We start from the raw sequence: 20,342 nt of genomic DNA, 5'->3' as shown, positions 1-20,342 counted from the left end.
CCTGACATGCAAAGTGCCAGACCTGCAATCGGTAATCTCATTACACTCTGTCTGGGTTGCCTCATTTAACTGGTTTGGACCAGTCAGAGTGTAAAGACGCAAATACACAAGGTTGGGGTGGGCAGAGCCATGAAACATTGTTGACTGTAGCCCTGTACAATGACCAGTAAGAAGGTGACCCAGGTAGGTCAGGTGACCTTGAGCCAATGGGATGGAGATCCAATGGTTCAATTGATGAGGGACCTTATAAGACTCAGGAGCTCCAAATACTCAGGGGCAACAACTCTCCAGCAGCCAGAGACCAACCATCGCGGGTAAGGAGGACCCCACGGACATGTGGAGCTCGGGACCACGAGGAATGCCCGGCCAACCTGAACGAGGAACACCTGGACTCCTTTCCTGGGTGATATCTGTGGTGATATCACGTGTCATGTGTAAGAATGTGATTGGACAGAGTTTAAAGCATGCGTAGAAATGACAGAATGATCTAGAAACTGTACGTTAAAAACGTGGTGGCTGTTTGTTGTTGTAAATAAAAGTTCTAGTTTTAATTCTTCCAGAATATGGTTTGTTCTTAGTAACCCACGGTATGTATAAAGAACACAACAATATCCTTTTCTCTTCATTGACTGTTCATGGACTGTTATGGAGTTCTAGTATGGTGCACACAGCCAGTTTGTGAATCCACGTTGAAACAATTAAAGTTACTTGTTGGTAAATACAGATTCTCTGTGCCTCTCTGATCATTATTACAAGGGGTGATTCTTGTAACAGAATTGGCGTCCCTATTGTGGACTCGAGGATAAATCTCTTTGTTCAGCGGAAGACTCAAGTTGGACCACGTGGATGAGGTACAGAGATCTGGAACTGGGTAGTTGGCAGTTAATGACCCAGGTTGAAGAATTCAGGAAATTCTGCAGGTCCACAGGACTCGGATTGATTTGATTGGAGGGGATGCCTCCAGAAATATGTGTTGGGTAAGTGGCCACAATATGAGGAGTTTGTCGGTCACCCTGGCTGTGAAGGGAAAACTGCTGGTGATGCTCTATGGAAAATTGCCCAAGGGAAGCTGTCCAGCAGGAAGTTTAAACAATTACGAAAACCAGTAGCAGTTGATTGTTTAATTGAGGATTTGACAGCATTACAACAAAATGGTAAAGCAGAACGGTGTAGATTTGAATCGGAAAACTAAGGTCGGCATAAAGCTGAAGCTGAGCGAGATAGGTTAGAAGGAGAACACAAAAGGCTCCAAAAGGAGGTAGAAACCTTTAGAGAAAGGGTTACTGATTTACAGGGTCGGAGGGGTATGGGCTTGATGCACACGAACCAGTTTCAGCTGAAGTGTGAGAAATTTCTTAAAGAGAAAAGTAAACTAAAGGAAGCAGACGCACTGGCGAAGGATGAAGTGGAAGGATTAAGGAAACAGTGCAGTGATTTAAAGACGACTATGAATGTGATTCAGAAATTAGCACAGGAAACGACGAGTAACACTGGAGATCATGCAAACTGTTTAAAGCACATTCAAAAGCTGCAGGACCAACTTGCGGCATGGCGAGGAATAATATGTGCTTTTGGATCTGAAATGGGGGAGGAAGGTGAATATGGAGATATTGATTGGCATGATTTAGCGGTGAAGCTACAAGATACGGTTACGATAATTACAAAGCACCATTTCCCGAGGAACTCCCACTGACACCCTACCAACGAGAGCCGGTGCTGCCTTCTGCACGATTGGCACCCCTAGTAGTTACTATGAGAGAGGGGGGAGCAGATCAAAATCAGAATATAACACACACCACAGCGTTCGGGGTACAGCAGCTTAGAGATATTGTTAAAGATATTGGGACATGTGTGCTCGGAGATGATCCTCGAGAGCTTCTCCAAGCGACGAGTCATCAGTGAATAATACATGACCTAGACGACTCTGAGGAAAGGAAACTGATTATAATGTGTTTACACCCAAATATACACTCAGCTTTGCCAGGTATACAACGACATGGTGGGGGAACAAGTGAGGAACTGAAAAACACAATAATGACTGTTATGGGTGTTAACAGAGGGGACCCCGTAGACGCTGTAGCCAAATGTTACCAAAGGAGAGGTGAACATCCCACTGCACTGGCATCTCATTTATGGACTGTGTTCCAAGGGGTTTATGGGACAGCATTAGAGTGAGACCATTTGGGACCAGGGGCACCAAATAGATGGTTGAGGACACTGGTATCTCACTGTACCGATGAATCCAAAAAGGCGCTGGAAATGTTTGATCCTTCTGAACCCACACATACTGAGGCATGGGTACTGAGGAAAATGTGTAGCGCGTGGGAAAAGGAGATACAAAGACCATCTAAACTCTCTAATGGGAAGGTGATGCCTGTTAAAAGTCAGGCACCTGCCTGGAGAAATGAGGTAGGGGATGCACTCTGAGGATCTCCCTGCCACACCATCAGGGGGCAAGGAAGGGCAGAGGAAATGGAACAGGGAGAACTGAAGGTGGAGTAATCAAATGCTATAACTGTGGTCAAGAGGGGCACATTAAGAGAGAATGTCCAAACTTATGACGAGAAAGCACAGAGCACTGCAGTCTGCCCTTGGAGGGGCCAGAAAGACTGAGTCCACAAAGTAACATGGTGGAGACACCACCATCCAGGGAATTGAACCTGAGCTTCAGTGATGGTGTCAGGCCTCACCAACACGGGTGTGTGCCATGACACGAGGTGGGATGAAACTGGAAGGCCTCTAGTGAGTGGTAGGGTCAGAGGCCGCCCTGTTACCTTTTAATGGGACACTGGAGGATCCCAAACCACTGTCAACACCACTAATGTAAATAACGTAAACTGGGAGATGCAAGGTAAAATTATCCAAAGTGGATTCACAGGACATTCACAAGTGGGTCATGTGAGTGTACCATTGGAAGTTAGAATAGGAGACATAGCATTGGAACATTCAGTAGCGTTGGTGGAATTAACCAGGGAGCAGGAACGTACACTGGGGAGTGATTACATGGCCAAAGCAGGGCTTTGTTTTGACCCAGTTAATTGTAAGCTTTGGCAGATGCCAACTGGCATGAATAACATACACCACATGCAGATCCCAGTTGGAGAATATCAGAATAGAATATGCACAATGGGTGAAACGTGGATAAAACCGGAAGAGATGAGCAATGATCAGAAGGTGCAGCAAATTATTGCACAGAACACGCGGGCATTTGCAGGGCACAAGCATGACTGTGGAAAGATGGCTGGCAGTGTGTGCATACAAGGTCCAGACCCCAAACCACAGAAGCAATATGGGTTTCCCAAAAAAGCAGAGGAAGGTGTTGGTAAGGTAATGCAGAGTTTGGTACAACAAGGGGTACTGAGGCCAGTAGCCTCCCTAACAACTCACCCATATGGCCAGTGAGGAAACCAGATGGTAGTTGGAGACTAACAATAGACTATCGAGAGCTGAGTAAAGTAACTCCATTAACAGCCCCAACTGTAGCAACCAGCCTGGAGACAGTGGTCAAACAGAATGAAAGAGCACAATGGTTCACAGTTTTAGACATAAATAATGGATTTTGGTCTATCCCACTAGAAAGAGAGTGTCAATACAAGTTTGCATTTACCTTTCAGGGTCAGCAGTATACATGGACTGCCCTACCACAGGGGTTCCATAATTCCCCATCTATATTTCACCAACGCTTAGGTGAAGGGTTAAAATGGTTTTCAAAACCTGAGTGCTTGGTCCAATATGTAGATGATCTGCTCCTGCAGAACAAAACCAAGCAGGAACATTATCAGCTACTGACAGAACTGTTGCAATTATTACTTGCATTGGGACTAAAGGTAAACTCTAAAAAAGCACAGGTAATGAAACAAGAAATTAGTTATCTGGGAATGATCTTGACACTGGGAAAAAGAGAAATTGATAAGCGAAGAGTAGAATCGGTTATGAAACTGCCCATTCCCTGAGACCTGAAAGGGCTGTGGTCCTTTCTGGGGCTGGTAGGATACTGTAGAGATCACATTGATGGATTTTCCACTAAGGCAGCTCCTTTAATGGAATTACTGAAAAAGAATGTGACATAGGGATGGAAATCAGAACATACCCCGGCCATCACAGCTCTGAAGCAAGCGTTGGCCACTGCGCCTGCTTTAAAAAACCTAAATCCAAATAAACCACTGTCATTAGAGGTGGCTCCAACTGATACCACCCTCTCAGCAATGCTCTTACAGGAGACGCATGGGAAGTTAAGATCAGTACCGTATGCATCATGCATGCTGTCACCAGTAGAACAAGGGTATACTGAATGTGAAAGACACTTGCTAGCAGTTTTCTGGGTAGTACGACATTTCGCCAACATAGTGGGACTTAATCCATTTACAACACTGATAGAACATACCCCCATACAATTACTGTTAGATGGAAGGATTAAAGATGGTTCAGTAAGCCAAAACAGAATTGCTAGATGGACGTTGCTGCTGCAAGGAAGAAATATTAGTGTAAAGTGAGTAAACACTACCTCTATGTTAGCTGATAACCTGGTGTACCGAGGTAGTGAACATGAGTGTCAAGTTATGATAGCAAATGATCCCAAGGGTCCATTTGTATCAAAACAAAAAGGAGAGGTTGGAAGCAGATCAGAAAAGTAATGACTGAGAACAAAGAATCAAAGGAAAAAGAAAAACCCTACTTTAAAATTTTTGTAGATGGCACTTCATCAGTACAGGATGGTGAGAGGAGAACTGAGTGTGGCATATATGTAGGGGATGAATGTGGCCAGGAAAGGTATAGTATAGCTTTAAAACCATGAGTGCATAGGTAGCAGAATTGGCAGCTGTAGCATATGTGGTTAGCCACCCGGAACGCTTTCCACCTGGAGCAGTCATACACTCCGATAGTATGTATGTTTGTAACAGCCTTACAGAACATTTGCCTCTGTGGGAAGCCAGAGGGTTTGTTTCCGCTGGTGGGAAGCCCCTCCCATCTGCTGCTTTATTGCAATATATATTTGAGGAGGCAAAGGGAAAAGAATATGGAGTCATAAAGGTGAAAGCCCACTCTAGATGATCTCCTGAGGGAAATAGAAAGGCTGACAAACTGGCAAAGCAAGGTGCTTTATTTGGTCAGGAATGGCAGCCACAGATTAGGGAGATTGGGAAGCAGAAAGAACAACTGATCAAGGTTATGGATTTAACAGAGGAGCAGAAGAAAGATAAAGAACTTAAAAAATTTGATAGAAGGTGCAGGGTCTGAAATATACAAAGAGAACAAGGGAGTGTTTGTCAAAGATGGGGTTGTCCTTCATGAAGGAAAGTTTGTGGTTCCGGAGGAAGGAAGAAAGCAGATGATCCATTGGTACCATGATCTATGGGGACACCAGGGGTGCGAAAGCTCCCTGGAAAAGATCAAGGAAGTGGGCTGGTGGCCTAAGATGAAGGATGATGTGGAGCATTATGTCAAAAATTGCTTGATTTGTGCACAATATAATCCTGATAGAAATGTAAAGAAAGGAGCCCTTTGACACACCAGACCAGTGGAAGTGCCTTGGACTAATTTGCAGAAAGATTACATTGGTCCCTCACCACCCACCCCGGAGGGTAGAAATATATTCTGGTAGTAATAGATACCTTCACGAAATGGGTGGAAGCTTTCCCAACTAAGACAAACACAGTAAAGGCCACTGCAAAAATCCTACTGGAAAGGATTTTCACTCGCTGGGGACTACCCCAGAGTATCGAATCAGATCAAGGCACACATTTCACGGCCCAGATAATACAAGATATCATGGCACTTTTAGGGATCAAGCAGAGATTTCATATACCTTACAGACCACAGTCCAGTGGAATTGTGGAAAGGATGAGTGGAACACTAAAAAATATGATTGCAAAAATGGTGCAACAACATGGCGAGTAGTTTTGCCTTATGCCTTGATGATAATAAGGAATACACTGGGTTACACCCCTTATAAACTCATGACCGGAAGGGACATGAGAGGGTTGCAGGAGTAGTTAGGATTAGATATCTCAGAACCTGACATCGATGGGATTGTGTCAGAAAAGTAGGTACAACAACTGGTTGAGACAGTGAACGAGGCCAATTATGTGGCAGCCCACCAAATAGGAAAGAAAAAGCAACAGAGTAAAGCCTACTTTGACTCAAATGTCAGTCTCATAGAACTAAGCCCAGGACAAAGAGTGATGATTAGAATACACCAACCCACCCCATTTTTAAATCCAAGGTTTGCAGGGCCCTATGACATTATAGACAAAGCAAGCCCTTCAGTGTACAGAGTATTGACTTCTCCAGATAAAAGTGGGTGGTACCATATCAACCAGCTGAAATTGGTGGGGGAGAAACAGGAATGCTATCACCATCAGCACATAACAATTGATGTACATGATAGCCCCGATTTGGAAGACTTGAGGATGGAACAACTGTTCCAAGAAGATGGGAACAAACACTTTCAAGGGGATGATTTTCAGTCCCCTCATCCTAAGACCCAGGAAAGTTTTGTCAAAAAAATCAGAGGAAAAGGAAGATAAGCCAGTGCTTGTTCCTCCCATCTTGAAACGAAACTGGATGAGTAAAGACGGATGGCTTGAGTCCAAAGACAATTGGGAGCCTAGATTGGATGGGTTAGAAAAACAAAATATGGACTTAAAGTAATTTAAGATTTAAGCTGGAAATAAGAGCAGATATTACACTCGTGTGTTACAGGTTTAACTCAACATGAAGAGAATAATGAATTTTGTTGCGATGGCATTAACCATGACTGAGGCCATGGTCAGTCTTGTTCCAGAGCAGTACAGCAGACAAATGTGTCAACAGTGATGTCATTGCTTGGAAAACACTCAGTGAACAGAAACAAATCATCTTAATGGATACGGGGAATACAGTCTAACAAAGGAGAAATGGAGGACTCAGATTTGTATTAAACTGGGGTAGATGGCTTAACCTGTGTGGACAAAACCCTGGGTATTCCAGAAGGTACAAAGGTACAGTTCCTATGCAATAAAATTCTAGAGGTGACATTATTCAGTATCCCAGAGGGGATAATCATGAGTCAGTCTGTAGGTCCAATTATTGAGCAGCCTTCAGGTAATGATGGCCAAGGTAAGATTACAGTTCTGTGGGATCACACTCACGTGAACAATGAGAGGGGCAGTGATCTACACCAGAGGTATATTGACTGGGGTGGTCACCCCAAACGTTTCTCAAAGGTTGTTTCTATCATTATAAACTGTCCATAGGGAATGTAGTACACGGGGAGAGTATAATGGGGAAGGCACTGAAGTACACGGAGAAGAGTTTCCGTCAGGGGCCAAGCCCTTTCCAGGTTTTCAAAACTGTTAGAAAAAATCACTACTCCACACCCACAAGTGACAGAAACTACACCAGAGCCTGAATGTAGTGAGACCCAGCGTAAAACAAACGGGGTAGGATTAGTGTTAGAGGATTCAGGGGAATTTGTCACTTTGGTACCAGGGTACCAGCATGTGCAGGTAATCTTGAATCTAACTGAAATAACGGTGCCTGAATGGTGCTCACCTACAACAAAACAATTATTTACTCACCTTCTTGGAAGACAATTAAGCAGGAGTGAGTTTAAGCCAGTCAAAAATAGAAAGAAAAGAGGACTATTGGAATTAGTGGGAGCAGGTTATGCATCGGGGTAGCAACGATTAACACCCTAGATATAACAGAATTAGAAACCCAGATACAGGACCAACTTGCAGCATAGCGAGTAATAATGTGCTTTTGGATCTGAAAAAGGGGAGGACGGTGAATATGGAGATATTGATTGGCATGATTTAGCAGGTGAAGCTACTAGATATGGTTACGATCATTACGAAGCACCATTTTCCCGAGGAACTTGCTCAGCAATGAGGTGTGAATTATATTCTGGTCTGTGCCTACCTGACACCAGATTCCTCAAGGCAGCCAAACTACTCCATGTACAGCACATACAAAATGCTGGAGGAACTCAGTAGGTCAGGCAGCATCCACGGAGAGGGATAAACAGTTGAAGTTTCAGGCCGGGACCTTTCATCAGCATTCATGTCTGTCACAGCAAGAGACAGATGAACTGATTCAACAATGATCTATAAAGGTTCCTTGCAAACGCTATACAAGCTTGTTAGCCTTCCTGGCTCAGAGTACGGAAGGAGCATTCAGGACGACACTGAGAATTTCGAGCCTCATCAGTAGGAGCACAAGGAGGCCAGTGAGAGCACACCGTCTCAAACACGGCACTGCACTCGCCCGCTTTATGTCTTCTCCTGATCCTTCGTGGCGTACAGTGTAGGTCCGGTATTAGTTCAGACCTGGAATGAAAAGGTCATCCTCAGCTCCGAGGGTCGACTTAAGACAAGTCTAGAATGCAGACTGCACATTCCCAACAACACTACTACTGTATCAATTCCTGTGAGGTCACCTATGTACGGACACTTCTGTGCCTAGCATCATTTTATGGACATACAATCAATCTAGGTATACAAATTATCTTAATTATTTATATCCACTGTGTTGTTTTATTATTGTGTTCTTTATCTTTTGCGATTTTTGTGAAACATGTATTCGGAGTAACAGATATTTCTCCTTCGTTCTACGGGATAGGACATTAAATGATCTTAATTCTTGACATTCGGAAGAAAGTGATTTTATTCAATTATTTAATGAAAGAATCCTAAACTTTCTACACAAATAGCATCTCACAAATACAAATTGAGGTTAAAAAAAAGATCTATTCGGAGTAGACCATTGCATGTTTTTGTACTTCTGCAAGAGGTTCGAGGTCCGCTGAGAAGCATGACAGCGAGCTCCGAGTTATCCGCTGCATTGGCGGACTTGTAGTCCGACTCCGAGGCGGCGCCGCTTCCGCCGACGGCCTCTCCGAACGGAGGACTACAATTCCCACAACTCCCCGCGACAGCTATTGCGAGGGGGGTGCAGGGGTGGGGAGAGGCCGGGTCAGCTGGTTGGAGGTGAGGTCGATGCGTTAATGGAAGGCGGGAAATGAAGGTTAAAGTCGTCAGCTGAAGAAAGGTGGAGGAAAAAGAGGAATTAAAATACACCCGCAGTGGCCTATGGTTTTCGGAGGCGAGATGGCGGCGTCCGGCCTGTGGAGGACACGGAAGCCATGAAGCGGCGCAAGTCCCTGGCTCCCGGCAGAGGGTGAGGACGGGCGGAGGCCCGGGGGCGGCCGTAGTTTGCATGCTGGCCTGGATTGGGTCGCCGCGGGGAGGGTGGGGGGTGTTATCCAGAGCAGAGTGCGTCCCACCGCTCCCCCAGCCGACTCCGGCCTTCCCTCCCTCTTCCTGGCACGCCAGCTGCACCCCTGCCCGGTTACTGCTGTATACTTCCTCCTCCTCCTCCGGGAGCCCATGGCACCGCCGCCTCTGTCCCGCACGCTTGAATCCCCATTCTGGTCGCCTTGACGACCGGGCCTGCGTATCCCCCTCATTCTCAACCTCACCTCCTTGACGACCAGTACTTAACCCCTCACTCCCCCATGACCCAGGTGCGTGTCACACTCCCCATCTCCTTGACGACCAGTACTTAACCCCTCACCCCCCCATGACCCAGGTGCGTGTCACACTCCCCATCTCCTTGACGACCAGTGCTTAACCTCTCACCCCCCCCCGACCAGGTACCTGTCACACTCCCACCTCCTTGACGACCAGGTGTGTGTTCTCCTCCCCGTCTTCATGACGAGGTGTGTCCTCCCCAAATCTGTCCGTGTGCACCCCCAGTTTTTGTTTTGACAATCAGCTCTGTGTCTTTCCCTCTTCCTGTTTTTATTTGCCAGTCAGGTGCATGACACTACCCCCCTCCCCACCGCCGCCACCAGTCGGGTCGCCCCAGTCTCTGCAGATTTCCTCGTGTTTGCCCCATTCTCAATCCTACAACTGGTTTTGTCCATCCATTCCCCCGCCCCCCATCTCCTTGACAGCCAGGAGTGGCTGCACCCCTCTCCCCGCATGTCCTTGATGACCTGTCGTGTCCATAACCCCCCCCCCCCGCCGACAACATAACGTATCGCTTGATGACGGTCATTTTGCCTCCCCCCTTACCCATCTCTTCAGCATGCAGTCATGTTGCGGCCCCCACCTCCCTGACAATATCCTTTGACAGCTGTTGTGTTCACCCCCTACACCCCTCATTGGCTGCCTATACCCTCACCGCCCGTCCTACCTTATTGATAACTGGTTGAACCTGTCCACCTCCTTGACAACCAGGAGTGTGTTTCACTCTCATCTCCTTAGTGATCAGAGATGTGACCCACCCAACCCCAATCCTCCCGGAGCCCCTGGCCCCTGTGAGCCCATTGAGATAGAAAACCGGGGGCCTTCCGGCCCACTCTCCACGCCTCCATAACAGCAGTCCCACTTCTTCCCTCAACAAATCAGAGGTCCTTCTTACCACCTAGACACTGATTGTTGTTCACTGGTCCCACCCATTAATCTAACTCCAACTTTATCTCTCCTTGGAGCGTGTTTTATCACCTCTTGTTTTTTTCTCCCTAGCGAGGGTTTATCTGCTCTTTCATCTTCTCTGATCTTCTCCCACTTCTCTTTATTGCTGCCCGTGATCCTTATTTACTTCCCAGCAACCAAAGCCTGCTGCCACCGCCACCAGCTCACCGGACGCTCCCATTCATTGTCATCTGTTTCCTTCGGAGTCGGTTTTGTTACCGTTGGCCTCTACTCTCGATGCAAACTGTGGTAGAGAATATGTAAATACGCTGTTGCCACAACACTTGTTGTGATTGGCTGACACTGAACCCTAGGGGCTGAGCTGATGTCTAACATTTGTGACTCGGGCATCTGCAGCAACGCTTCAGAATGACAACTGTTAGCACCATTGAAGGAATTGAGGTTCAATTTTGTCTCTCTAGCAATAAGCAACCTTTGCATAGAGTGTTCTTAATTGTAATTTATGGATTTGTGTTGTGGGTTTATGGTTGCCTCATTTTATTTAAAATTGTATAGCTTGCTTAAATTGTTATTAATGTACTTAATGGCATTGTATTGACCAACAGTAATCTCTCAAAACCTTGCAGAGTTTTTTTGGTAAAGCTTTATTCAGTTTTACTTTGGTTTGTGTATATCTTATCAAATTACTTAGCAAGGAGAGACGCAATGAGTGTCTGCAAAGGATATTACCAAAGCTGTTAATGCTTTAGAGTTCTGCCTTTGTGAACAGGAAGCATGAGTATGTGTGCCTTTAATCCTGTGTCGTGAGTGGATTTGGTTTGATTTTTGCCTAAACACTTCCTGTTGTTTTAAAGGCAACAACGTGTGTGCACATTATGAGACACCTTTTTCCCGTGAAGACTGAATGATTGTGTATTCCATAATCTGATTACTTTTACATTTTATGAGGGGTTTATTAGCTATAACAAGATGCAGTAATTGTTTTGAAGCATTATGTTCGTCACATCAGAGTTAAGTAGATGTGAATTTCCAGAAGCAATTAGTACAGTTTTCCAAACATATTTTTTCCTTTCCCTGTGCAAAATGGGTACAAGCTAATTATCATGTATTAGACGGTGTCGTTTAGTGCAGAATCTATATAAAAAGTAAAATGAAGCATGGCAGAAAAGCCAGCATGTTAATTATCTCAGCAAGTCAGCTGCCATCTCTATATCATTGTACCTTGTTTTTAGAACATTGGAACTGGGAGTTGTCCAGTTCAGAATCCAGATAACATTTATTATCACTGACTTTGATGTGAAATTTGTTGCTTTGCAGCATCAGCAGCGCAATGTAAAGACATAAAGTGACTAAATAAATCGTGCAAAGAAAAAAGTTCCTGGATAGTTGAACATTGTGATGGTGAAGGGAAGAAGCTTTTCCTGTATTGTTGACTGTGGAAATAGTAGAAATGAAAAGAATTCTGAATGGTTAGGGTCCTTAATTATGGATGCCACCATTTTGCAGCACCGCCTGTTTAAGATGTCGTCATTGGTGGGAGGCTTGTGCCCATGTGGTGGCTAAATCTGCGATTCTTTGCAACCTCTTACACTCCTGTGCATTGGAGCCTGCTTACTATGCAACCACTCAGAATGCTCTTTGCTGCGCAGTTCTAGAAATTTTCAGAAGTTTTTACTGACATACCAACTCTCAAATTCCCAATGAAGTAGAGCTGCTGGTAGGATATAACATTTGGATAAGAAGCTGTCTTTGACTAGTGGTACGTGTTCTCAAGCTTTGTATTTGCCCAATTGGAGGAAGCAGAGACATAAAGACCGTGTTAGGCAGGTCCTTGATTATGCTGCCTGATTTCCCTTGACAGCAGGAAATATAAACATTTGTAAGAGTCTTTGTTGGCATACCAAATCTCCTCAAACTTCTGAAGTAGTAGAGGCACTAGCATTCCTTCTTTGTGAGTGCATTTGGAGTTCTGAGCCTTTGAGACTGTTCTGCATTCACTAAGAACATGGCTGATCTCTACCTAGGTCAGTTATTCAGAAATCTTGATATATGGCTTGAATGAACAGTGAGGGGAAACCTCCTCCCTGCGTCTGCAAAATGCTGGAGGAACTCAGCAAGCCAAGTAGCATCTATGGTGAGAATAAAGAGTCGATATTTTGGGCTATCATCTGCTCCCTTCCTTTCAAGTCCTGTTTTCTGTCCTCTTTACAGCCTGCTTGAAATGTCGACTGTTTATTCCCCTTCATGGATGCTGCCTGGCTTGCTGAGTTCCTCCACCATTCTGTATGTGTTGCTCAAGACTTCCAGCATCCACAGAATCTTTTAGTTTATGATTCCCTGTGTTTGGCCTGTCAGATCCTAGAAGAAAACTCTATTTTGAAAAGTCAATGACCAGGCTGCCCCACAATACCTTCTTTTATAGAGAGTACATTTTCCTTTTCATCCTGCCACTGCACAAAGCATTTGAAAGGGTCGGAGCCGTGGCAAGGAACAACAGAACATGCTGGAAATACTCAGTGGTGAGGCAGCATCTCTGTCAAACAGAGCAGTTTTTGGGTCAATAACCAATCATCAGCAATTTTTGCATTCAGTACTGCAATGAGAAATTTCTTCACGCAGTAAATTTTGAGAACTTTCTAAATAAAATGGTTGTGGAGGCTTTGTAATTGAGTTGATCTCAGATCAGATCTTTTGGATATTGAGAGAAGTGATGGATGTGTAGCTCTCATTAAGCAGAGCCCGGTGAAAAGATCAACCAAGGTCTGAATGAAATAACTCTAGAGAGCCAGCCTGTTATTTTCTATTTTATTATAATGAGGCAATGCGGAATAGTCCTTTCCAACCCTTCGAGCCACTACCCAGTAACCCCTGATTTAATCCTGGCCTAATCAAGGACAATTTATAAAGACCAATTAACCTACTAACTGGTACGTCATTGGACTGTGGATGGAAACTGAAGCACCTGGAGGAAACCCACGTGGTCATGGGGAGAATGTTAAAAACTCCTTGCAGACTGTGGTGGGGTGTTGTAATAGATAGATCATAAGACAAAGGAGCAAAAGTCGGCCATTCAGCCCATTGAGTCTGCTCCATCATTTTATCATGAGCTGATCCATTCTCCCATTTAGTCCCACTGCCCCGCCTTCTCACCATAACCTTTGATGCCCTGGCTACTCAGATACCTATCAATCTCTGCCTTAAATACACCCAGTGACTTGACCTCCACTGCTGCCGGTGGCAATAAATTCCATAGATTCACCACCCTCTGACTAAAAAATTTTCTTTGCATTTCTGTTCTGAATGGGTGCCCTTCAATCCTTAAGTCATGCCCTCTCGTACTAGACTCCCCCATCATGGGAAACAACTTTGCCACATCCACTCTGTCCATGCCTTTCAACATTCGAAATGTTTCTATGAGGTCTCCCCTCATTCTTCTAAACTCCAAGGAATACAGTGTAAGAGTGGACAAACGTTCCTCATATGTTAATCCTCTCATTCCTGGAATCATTCTAGTGATGTGGAAATTGATACTACTTTTTAGGGTTGGTTGTGATTTTATTAAATGGTGCAGCAGTTTTGAGGGGCTGAATCAGGAAAGGGAAACAGGAGCCTTAAGCCCCACACCGCCAGGTTCAGGAACAGTAATTACCCGGCGAGTATCAGCGTCCTGAACCAGCGTGGATAACTTCACTCAATATTGAACTGATTTTACAACTTATGGGCTCACTTCCAAGGACTTTACAGCTCATCTTCTAAGTTCTTATTTGTTTATTTATCCAGTATTTGCGCAAATTGTCTTCTGTACATCAGTTGTTTGTCAGCTTTTGTGTGCAGTTTTTCATTGATTGGATTGTATTTCTTTGTTCTACTTTGAATGCCTGCAAGAAAATAAATTGCAGGGTAGTATAAGGTGATGTATACTGATTTTGATAATTAATTTACTTGGAATGGCCTAGTCATACTAATTGATGTGGCATGAAGCCTCTTCTTACTGAAATATTTCCAAAGCAGCTTTTGTCAAGTGCTTTTACTTCCTTAGCTTTTCTTTAAATGTTTAGTTGTCATTGCTGGCAAGGACATTTTAGAAAACTTGATCTGAAATGGCTCTGGTATTTCAAGAAACCCACTAATGCCTGTTGATTTTTGCATTGGGTAAATTGGTTTGCACCTTTTCATGACTATGACATGGTTTGAGAGACTGTGCTATTCAATTCAAATCTACAAACATTTAATTTAAATTTGGAGGGATGGGGATTGCTTTTGGTATGAAATTCACAATTTTGAAGGTGGAATGTAATTTATTGATGCTTTGCTTTTGCCATTTGCTGTATTTGTAGGGAGGTTCCAGCACAATATTTAATGTTTGCTACCAATCCATTTTCCTGCTGTTACATAGTACTGTAATCCTTTCTATTGCTGCCACCAAATTTCCCTTTAAAATAACATGCAAACCCTGCTTCAACAGAGTCCATAGTCCATTGATGCAAAGCTGCTGTTCAAGTCACATGTTTTGTGCAAATATTTCTCCTGGAATCTTAATTCTTAAGTAGTAACCTTAAATTTCCCTTGCTTGATGACCTGCCGTAATTTGGTGTTACTGTTTTATGGTATAGAAATACTTGGTCTAAAAAGCCTGTGTTAGAGTATCCTCTTGTTCTGCTGAACTTAAAAAGAAGGAACACTGTTAATATTCAGCAGATAAGACGGAGGGAAACTATTTTAAAACGCAAACACAAGGAAATCTGCAGATGCTGGAAATTCAAGCAACACACACAAAATGCTGGTGGAACGCAGCAGGCCAGGCAGCATCTATAGGAAGAAATACAGTCGACGTTTTGGGTCGAGACCCTTCGTCAGGACTAACGGAAAAAAAGAGATAGTAAAAGATTTGAAAGTGGGAGGGGGAGACACGAAATGATAGAAGACAGTAGGGGGAGGGATGAAGTCAAGAGCTAGGAAGTTGATTGGCTAAAGGGATACAAGGCTGGAGAAGGGGGAGTATCATGGGACAGAAGGCCTTAGAAGAAAGAAAGGGGGAGGGGAGCACCAAAGGAGGATGGAGAACAGGCAAGGAGTTATTGTGAGAGGGAAAGAGAGAGAGAAAAAAAACACGACTCCCTTGTCCATTCGTCCCTCCCATCCCTTCCCACCGATCTCCCTCCTGGCACTTATCCTTGTAAGCGGAACAAGTGCTACACCTGCCCTTACACTTCCTCCCTCACCACCATTCAGAGCCCCAGACGGTCCTTCCAGGTGAGGCGACACTTCACCTGTGAGTCTGCTGGTGTGATATACTGTGTCCGGTGCTCCCGGTGTGGCCTTCTGTATATTGGTGAGACCCAACGCAGATTGGGAGACCGTTTCACTGAACACCTACGCTCTGTCCGCCAGAGAAAGCAGGATCTCCCAGTGGCCACACATCTTAATTCCACGTCCCATTCCCATTCTGATATGTCTATCCACGGCCTCCTCTACTGTCGAGATGAAGCCACACTCAGGTTGGAGGAACAACACCTTATATTCCATCTGGGTAGCCTCCAACCTGATGGCATGAACATTGACTTCTCTAGCTTCTGTTAATGCCCCTCCTCCCCTTCTTACCCCATCCCTAATTTAAAAAAAAATTTTTTCTCTCTCTTTCCCTCTCACAATAACTTCTTGCCTGTTCTCCATCTTCCTATGGTGCTCCCCTCCTCCTTTCTTCTAAGGCCTTCTGTCCTATGCTACTCCCCCTTCTCCAGCCTTGTATCCCTTTTGCCAATCAACTTCCCAGCTCTTGACTTCATCCCTCCCCCTCCTGTCTTCTCCTATCATTTCGGGTCTTCTCCTCCCCCTCCCTCTTCCAAATCTCTTACTATCTCTTTTTTCCGTTAGTCCTGATGAAGGGTCTCGACCCGAAACGTCGACTGTATTTCTTCCTATAGATGCTGCCTGGCCTGCTGCGTTCCACCAGCATTTTGTGTGTGTTGCGGGAAGCTATTTTATACTGTTTCTACTCCAATGCCTTTCTCCACTCATCAAATATCTCTTTCTGGCTTTTGCTCCTGCATTTTTAATCTATTTTTCATTTTAACTTCTCTTGTGATTCCCTATTGGATTTCTGAGTGACTCTGATCTCTAGGAGTCCCAGTTCCCTTGTTTTGCAAGTGAAATCATCCCTGTGTCTATACTGTCCTAATCTTGACTACCTGCCCTTATGTATTTTTCCTTCTCTGGTAGCTCCAGCCTGCTTTGTTTATGCTGATCAATGCAATGCCTTGGTATTGATATTCCCAGTAAGTGTAGTCACTTCTATTAGAGAAGGTGCTTGGGAAGTGAAAAGTCTGAAGGTGGATAAGTCACTTGGACCAGATGGACCATACCCCATGTTTGACAGATCTCACTTCAGAATAAGGTCATTGAATATTCCTTGCCCGTCTCAGAGAAATCACATCATAGTCTTCCTAAAGATGGGAATATTTTATTTATGTGTGAAGCATTCCCACATTAGTACAGTGATGTGCTTGCCTAGATGTAACCTCTGGAGTGAAAGTCAAATATAAGGCCTTCTGATACTGACCCACGTACTGCCATTGAAGTACTGCAGCCATTTAGGATTTAATCATGTAGCTGTGAAGTATTTTTTTTCTGTTCAGTGCTCATTTGGCAATCAGTTATAAAATTAATACCTTAAACTGACTTCCAGTACCTTCTAGCTTACCTTCATTAACCATGCGTGTATGTGCAGGTGCCAGGCACAAGGGTGTTCCCTGACTGGGATTTGTGGCTGTGCCTAACTTACCCCTGTTTTCTAAATGTTCTTTCAAAATGATTCAAACGATACCATTTTGATTTCCCCAGTAATGCTCCGGTTTAACTTGCATGGCGGTTGGTGGCATTGTACTTTTGAGTCCATGCATTTCATGTATCCCTGAGGCTGTATACAGTTAGTAGTGCCCTTATTCAATGCAATTGACATTAGGGACTTGCTGCTTTGTTAAGCAGGTCAGGGATTTTTGATATTTTCTTGTTACCTTTGGGACACTGAATCATTCATTGCTGCTCCTCTGGTGTCTTGATAAAGCATTCAGTCTCCACAACTATTTTCACATTTTACTGACTTATTTTCTAAATTAAAATATATTGAAGGAGGACTTTTTTGAGATAATCTATAAAACATTTTCAAAAGAGAAATTCCAAAACTTGTCAATAATTTACTAATATTTAAAAATCAAACTTGAGGCTGAACATGAGGAAATCTGCAAATGCTGAAAATGTATTAATCTCTTTTGTAATTACTTTGCTAACTTTCCTCAGATGCAATACTATATATTACCTTCGAAACTTACCCATTTGTTAATGTAGAAAATTGGAGGAGCTCCTGTTTTCAATGGATTTATGAGGATAAATACCCCCACTCTCAGTAAGGTCCAACAGTATGGTAGATTTTCAACAGATCAAACCAAAATGAAGACAAAAGTGCACACAGGACAAGTCAGGGAAATGGTAATAGAGAAGCCCAAATCTTGGGAAGGGTACAAGACCATCTCAAAGGCACTGAACATACGTCGGTGCTCAGTGCAGTGCATTGGGAAAAAGTGGAAAAAATATGAAACCACAGCCACACTGCCTAGATCTGGCTGTCCCTCTAAACTTAGTCACAGGAGAAGAATGGCACTTGTAAGAGAGGCCCCAGTGATGCCAGCAGTCACCCTGAGTGAGCTGCAGAAGTCAGTTAGTACAATTGGAAATGAAGTTCATGGCTTCACAATGTTTAAGGTTTTGCACAAATAGGGTGTTTATGGAAGAGTAGCAAGGAAGAAGCCCTGGCTAAAAAAAGAGTATGTCTATGCCTGTAAAGACTTTTCAAAGCATCACTTAAAGATACTGTAAAGATGTGGAAGAAGGTCTTGGTCTTGTGATCGGATGAGACTTGGCCTCAACGCTAAGCGGTTCATGTGGTTTAAGTCTAATACTGCACATCAGCCAGGTAATCCAGCAGTAAGGTCAGGATAGTTGGGAAGGTGAATGCTACTAAGTATAGAGAGATCCTAGATAAAAACCTGCTAGCCTCTGCCAGAAAGCATAAACTGGGGAGGAAGTTCGTCTTTCAGCAAGACAATGTCTCAAAGCACACTGTCAGAGCATCAGTGGAGTGGCTTAGTCAGAGTCCTGAGTTTAGCTTGATTGAACAGCTCTGGCAAGACTTCAAGATTGCTGTCCTCCGTTACCCCCCAACTAAACTGGCACAACTTGAGAAATGGGCAAATCTTGCTCCATCACATTGTGCACAGTCAATAGAGACATCTAAAAAGACTACTGGCTATAATAGCTGCGAGAGGTAGTTCAATTAAGTACTGAGTAAAGGGAGGTAATACTTTTAAACTGTTGACATTACAGTCTTTGAATATTTAGTTTTTCATTCTTTACAATTTTCCCTGTTGTTTGGGCTCTATGGGGGGGGGGGGGAAAGCATGTGATTCCTAAATAAAAAATCTCAATTAAATTGATCGAAATCCCTGTTATACTTATTTATGTGGAACAAAGGGATGGGGACTGATTACTTTTACAGAGCACTGTATTTATATATAAAAAAATAATTCACTTCAATGCTGCCTTTTAGGTTCAGGAATAGTTATTACCTACAACCATTCAGGCTCTTAAACTAGCATGGATAACTTCAGTTTCTTCAACAGTGAACCGTTTCCATAATCTATGAACTTGCTTTCAAGGATTCTGTTTGCTTGTTGATTTATTTGTCTTCTGCACATTGGCTGTCTGTTAGTTTTTGTGTGTAGTTTTTTTATGGATTCGATTGTATTTCTACTGTGAATGCCTGCAAGAAAATGAATCTGAGTAGTATCAAGCTCTAGTTCAAGTTCGGTTTATTGTCCTTCAATCGTACACATTTATACTGCTTGTTGCTGCAGACCAAGGTGCACAACACAGTAGATGTAACTCACACACATAACACATACAGTAATACTACCACAGATGGTGGCAAAGAGTGCAAGTAGTCTTATGCCTGGGGGAAGAAGCTGTTTCCCATCTTAACGGTTCTTGTCTTAATTTCCTGGTCCCTCCTGCTGGATGGTAGAGGGTAAAGAGATTGTTGGATGAATGCTAAGGGCCCTGCATACACAGCGCTCTGGATAAAAATCTCGAATGGGTGGAAGATAGAATCGAATGATTCTCTGAGCAATCCTCGCTATTGATGAGGAAGAGTGGGATAACCTTCAAAGCATAGTTACCTTTCCATAAAGATGGCTTGAGTTAGGCTTTAAAGTTAGAAGTAAATTTATTATCAAAGTACTAACAAATGACCAGTGTGCAAAAGAAGACAAACTGTGCAAATAAATAAATAACGCTGAGAACATAAGTTGTAGAGTCCTTGAAAGTGAGACTGCAGGTTGTGGAATCAGTCAAGAGCTGAGGTGAGTGAAGTTATCCACCCTCTGTCCACTGAGAACTTGAAGGGCAAGATCTCTGGAGTGGGTTCAGAGGCATGGACTATTGGTTACTGGTGTATGATTATCTCATGTATGACGGTACAGTGAAAAAAAGCTTTTTGTGCATTCTATTGATACAGATCAATTCATCAGATAGTACAAGGGGGAAGAAGAACAATCCAGAATAGTGTTACAGAGACAGTGTAATGCAGGTGCGAGGTCATAATTAGGTAGGTTGTGAGGTTAAAGTGTGCATTATATCGTCCTAAAGGACCGTTCAATATTCATAACAGCAGGATGGAAACTTTTCTGGAACCTACTTTCAGGCTTTTGTATTTTCTGCTCAGTTGGTGGGTGGGGGTGGGTAGAATATTAAAGATTAGTGATAAGACTTCTGCAGGACTGGCATCTTTTTCACTTTGATATTCAAACCTGCAAAGGTGGTTTATAAAAATATTTCTTGGCTGTTCCTAATCTCCCTTCACAAGGTGGT

General features: G+C 43.7%; 1 protein-coding gene across 4 annotated transcripts in view; it reads left to right on the top strand.

Annotated features, from left to right (window-relative positions):
• The first annotated feature begins 8,703 nt into the window (after positions 1–8,703).
• The window catches only part of slf2 (SMC5-SMC6 complex localization factor 2), an 89,988-nt gene continuing 78,349 nt past the window's right edge, over positions 8,704–20,342 (top strand). For all 4 annotated transcript variants that reach the window (XM_063071272.1, XM_063071271.1, XM_063071270.1 and 1 more), the window contains exon 1: positions 8,704–9,159. In XM_063071272.1, coding sequence (XP_062927342.1) covers positions 9,125–9,159 — 35 coding nt within the window. In that variant the 5' untranslated portion in view covers positions 8,704–9,124. The remainder of the gene's footprint in view (positions 9,160–20,342) is intronic.

The sequence above is a fragment of the Mobula hypostoma genome, chromosome 19, assembly GCF_963921235.1.
Source record: "Mobula hypostoma chromosome 19, sMobHyp1.1, whole genome shotgun sequence".
NCBI lineage: Eukaryota > Metazoa > Chordata > Chondrichthyes > Myliobatiformes > Myliobatidae > Mobula > Mobula hypostoma.
The sequence above is the reverse complement of the archived record's forward strand: the minus strand, read 5'-3'. Positions and strand labels throughout refer to the sequence as shown.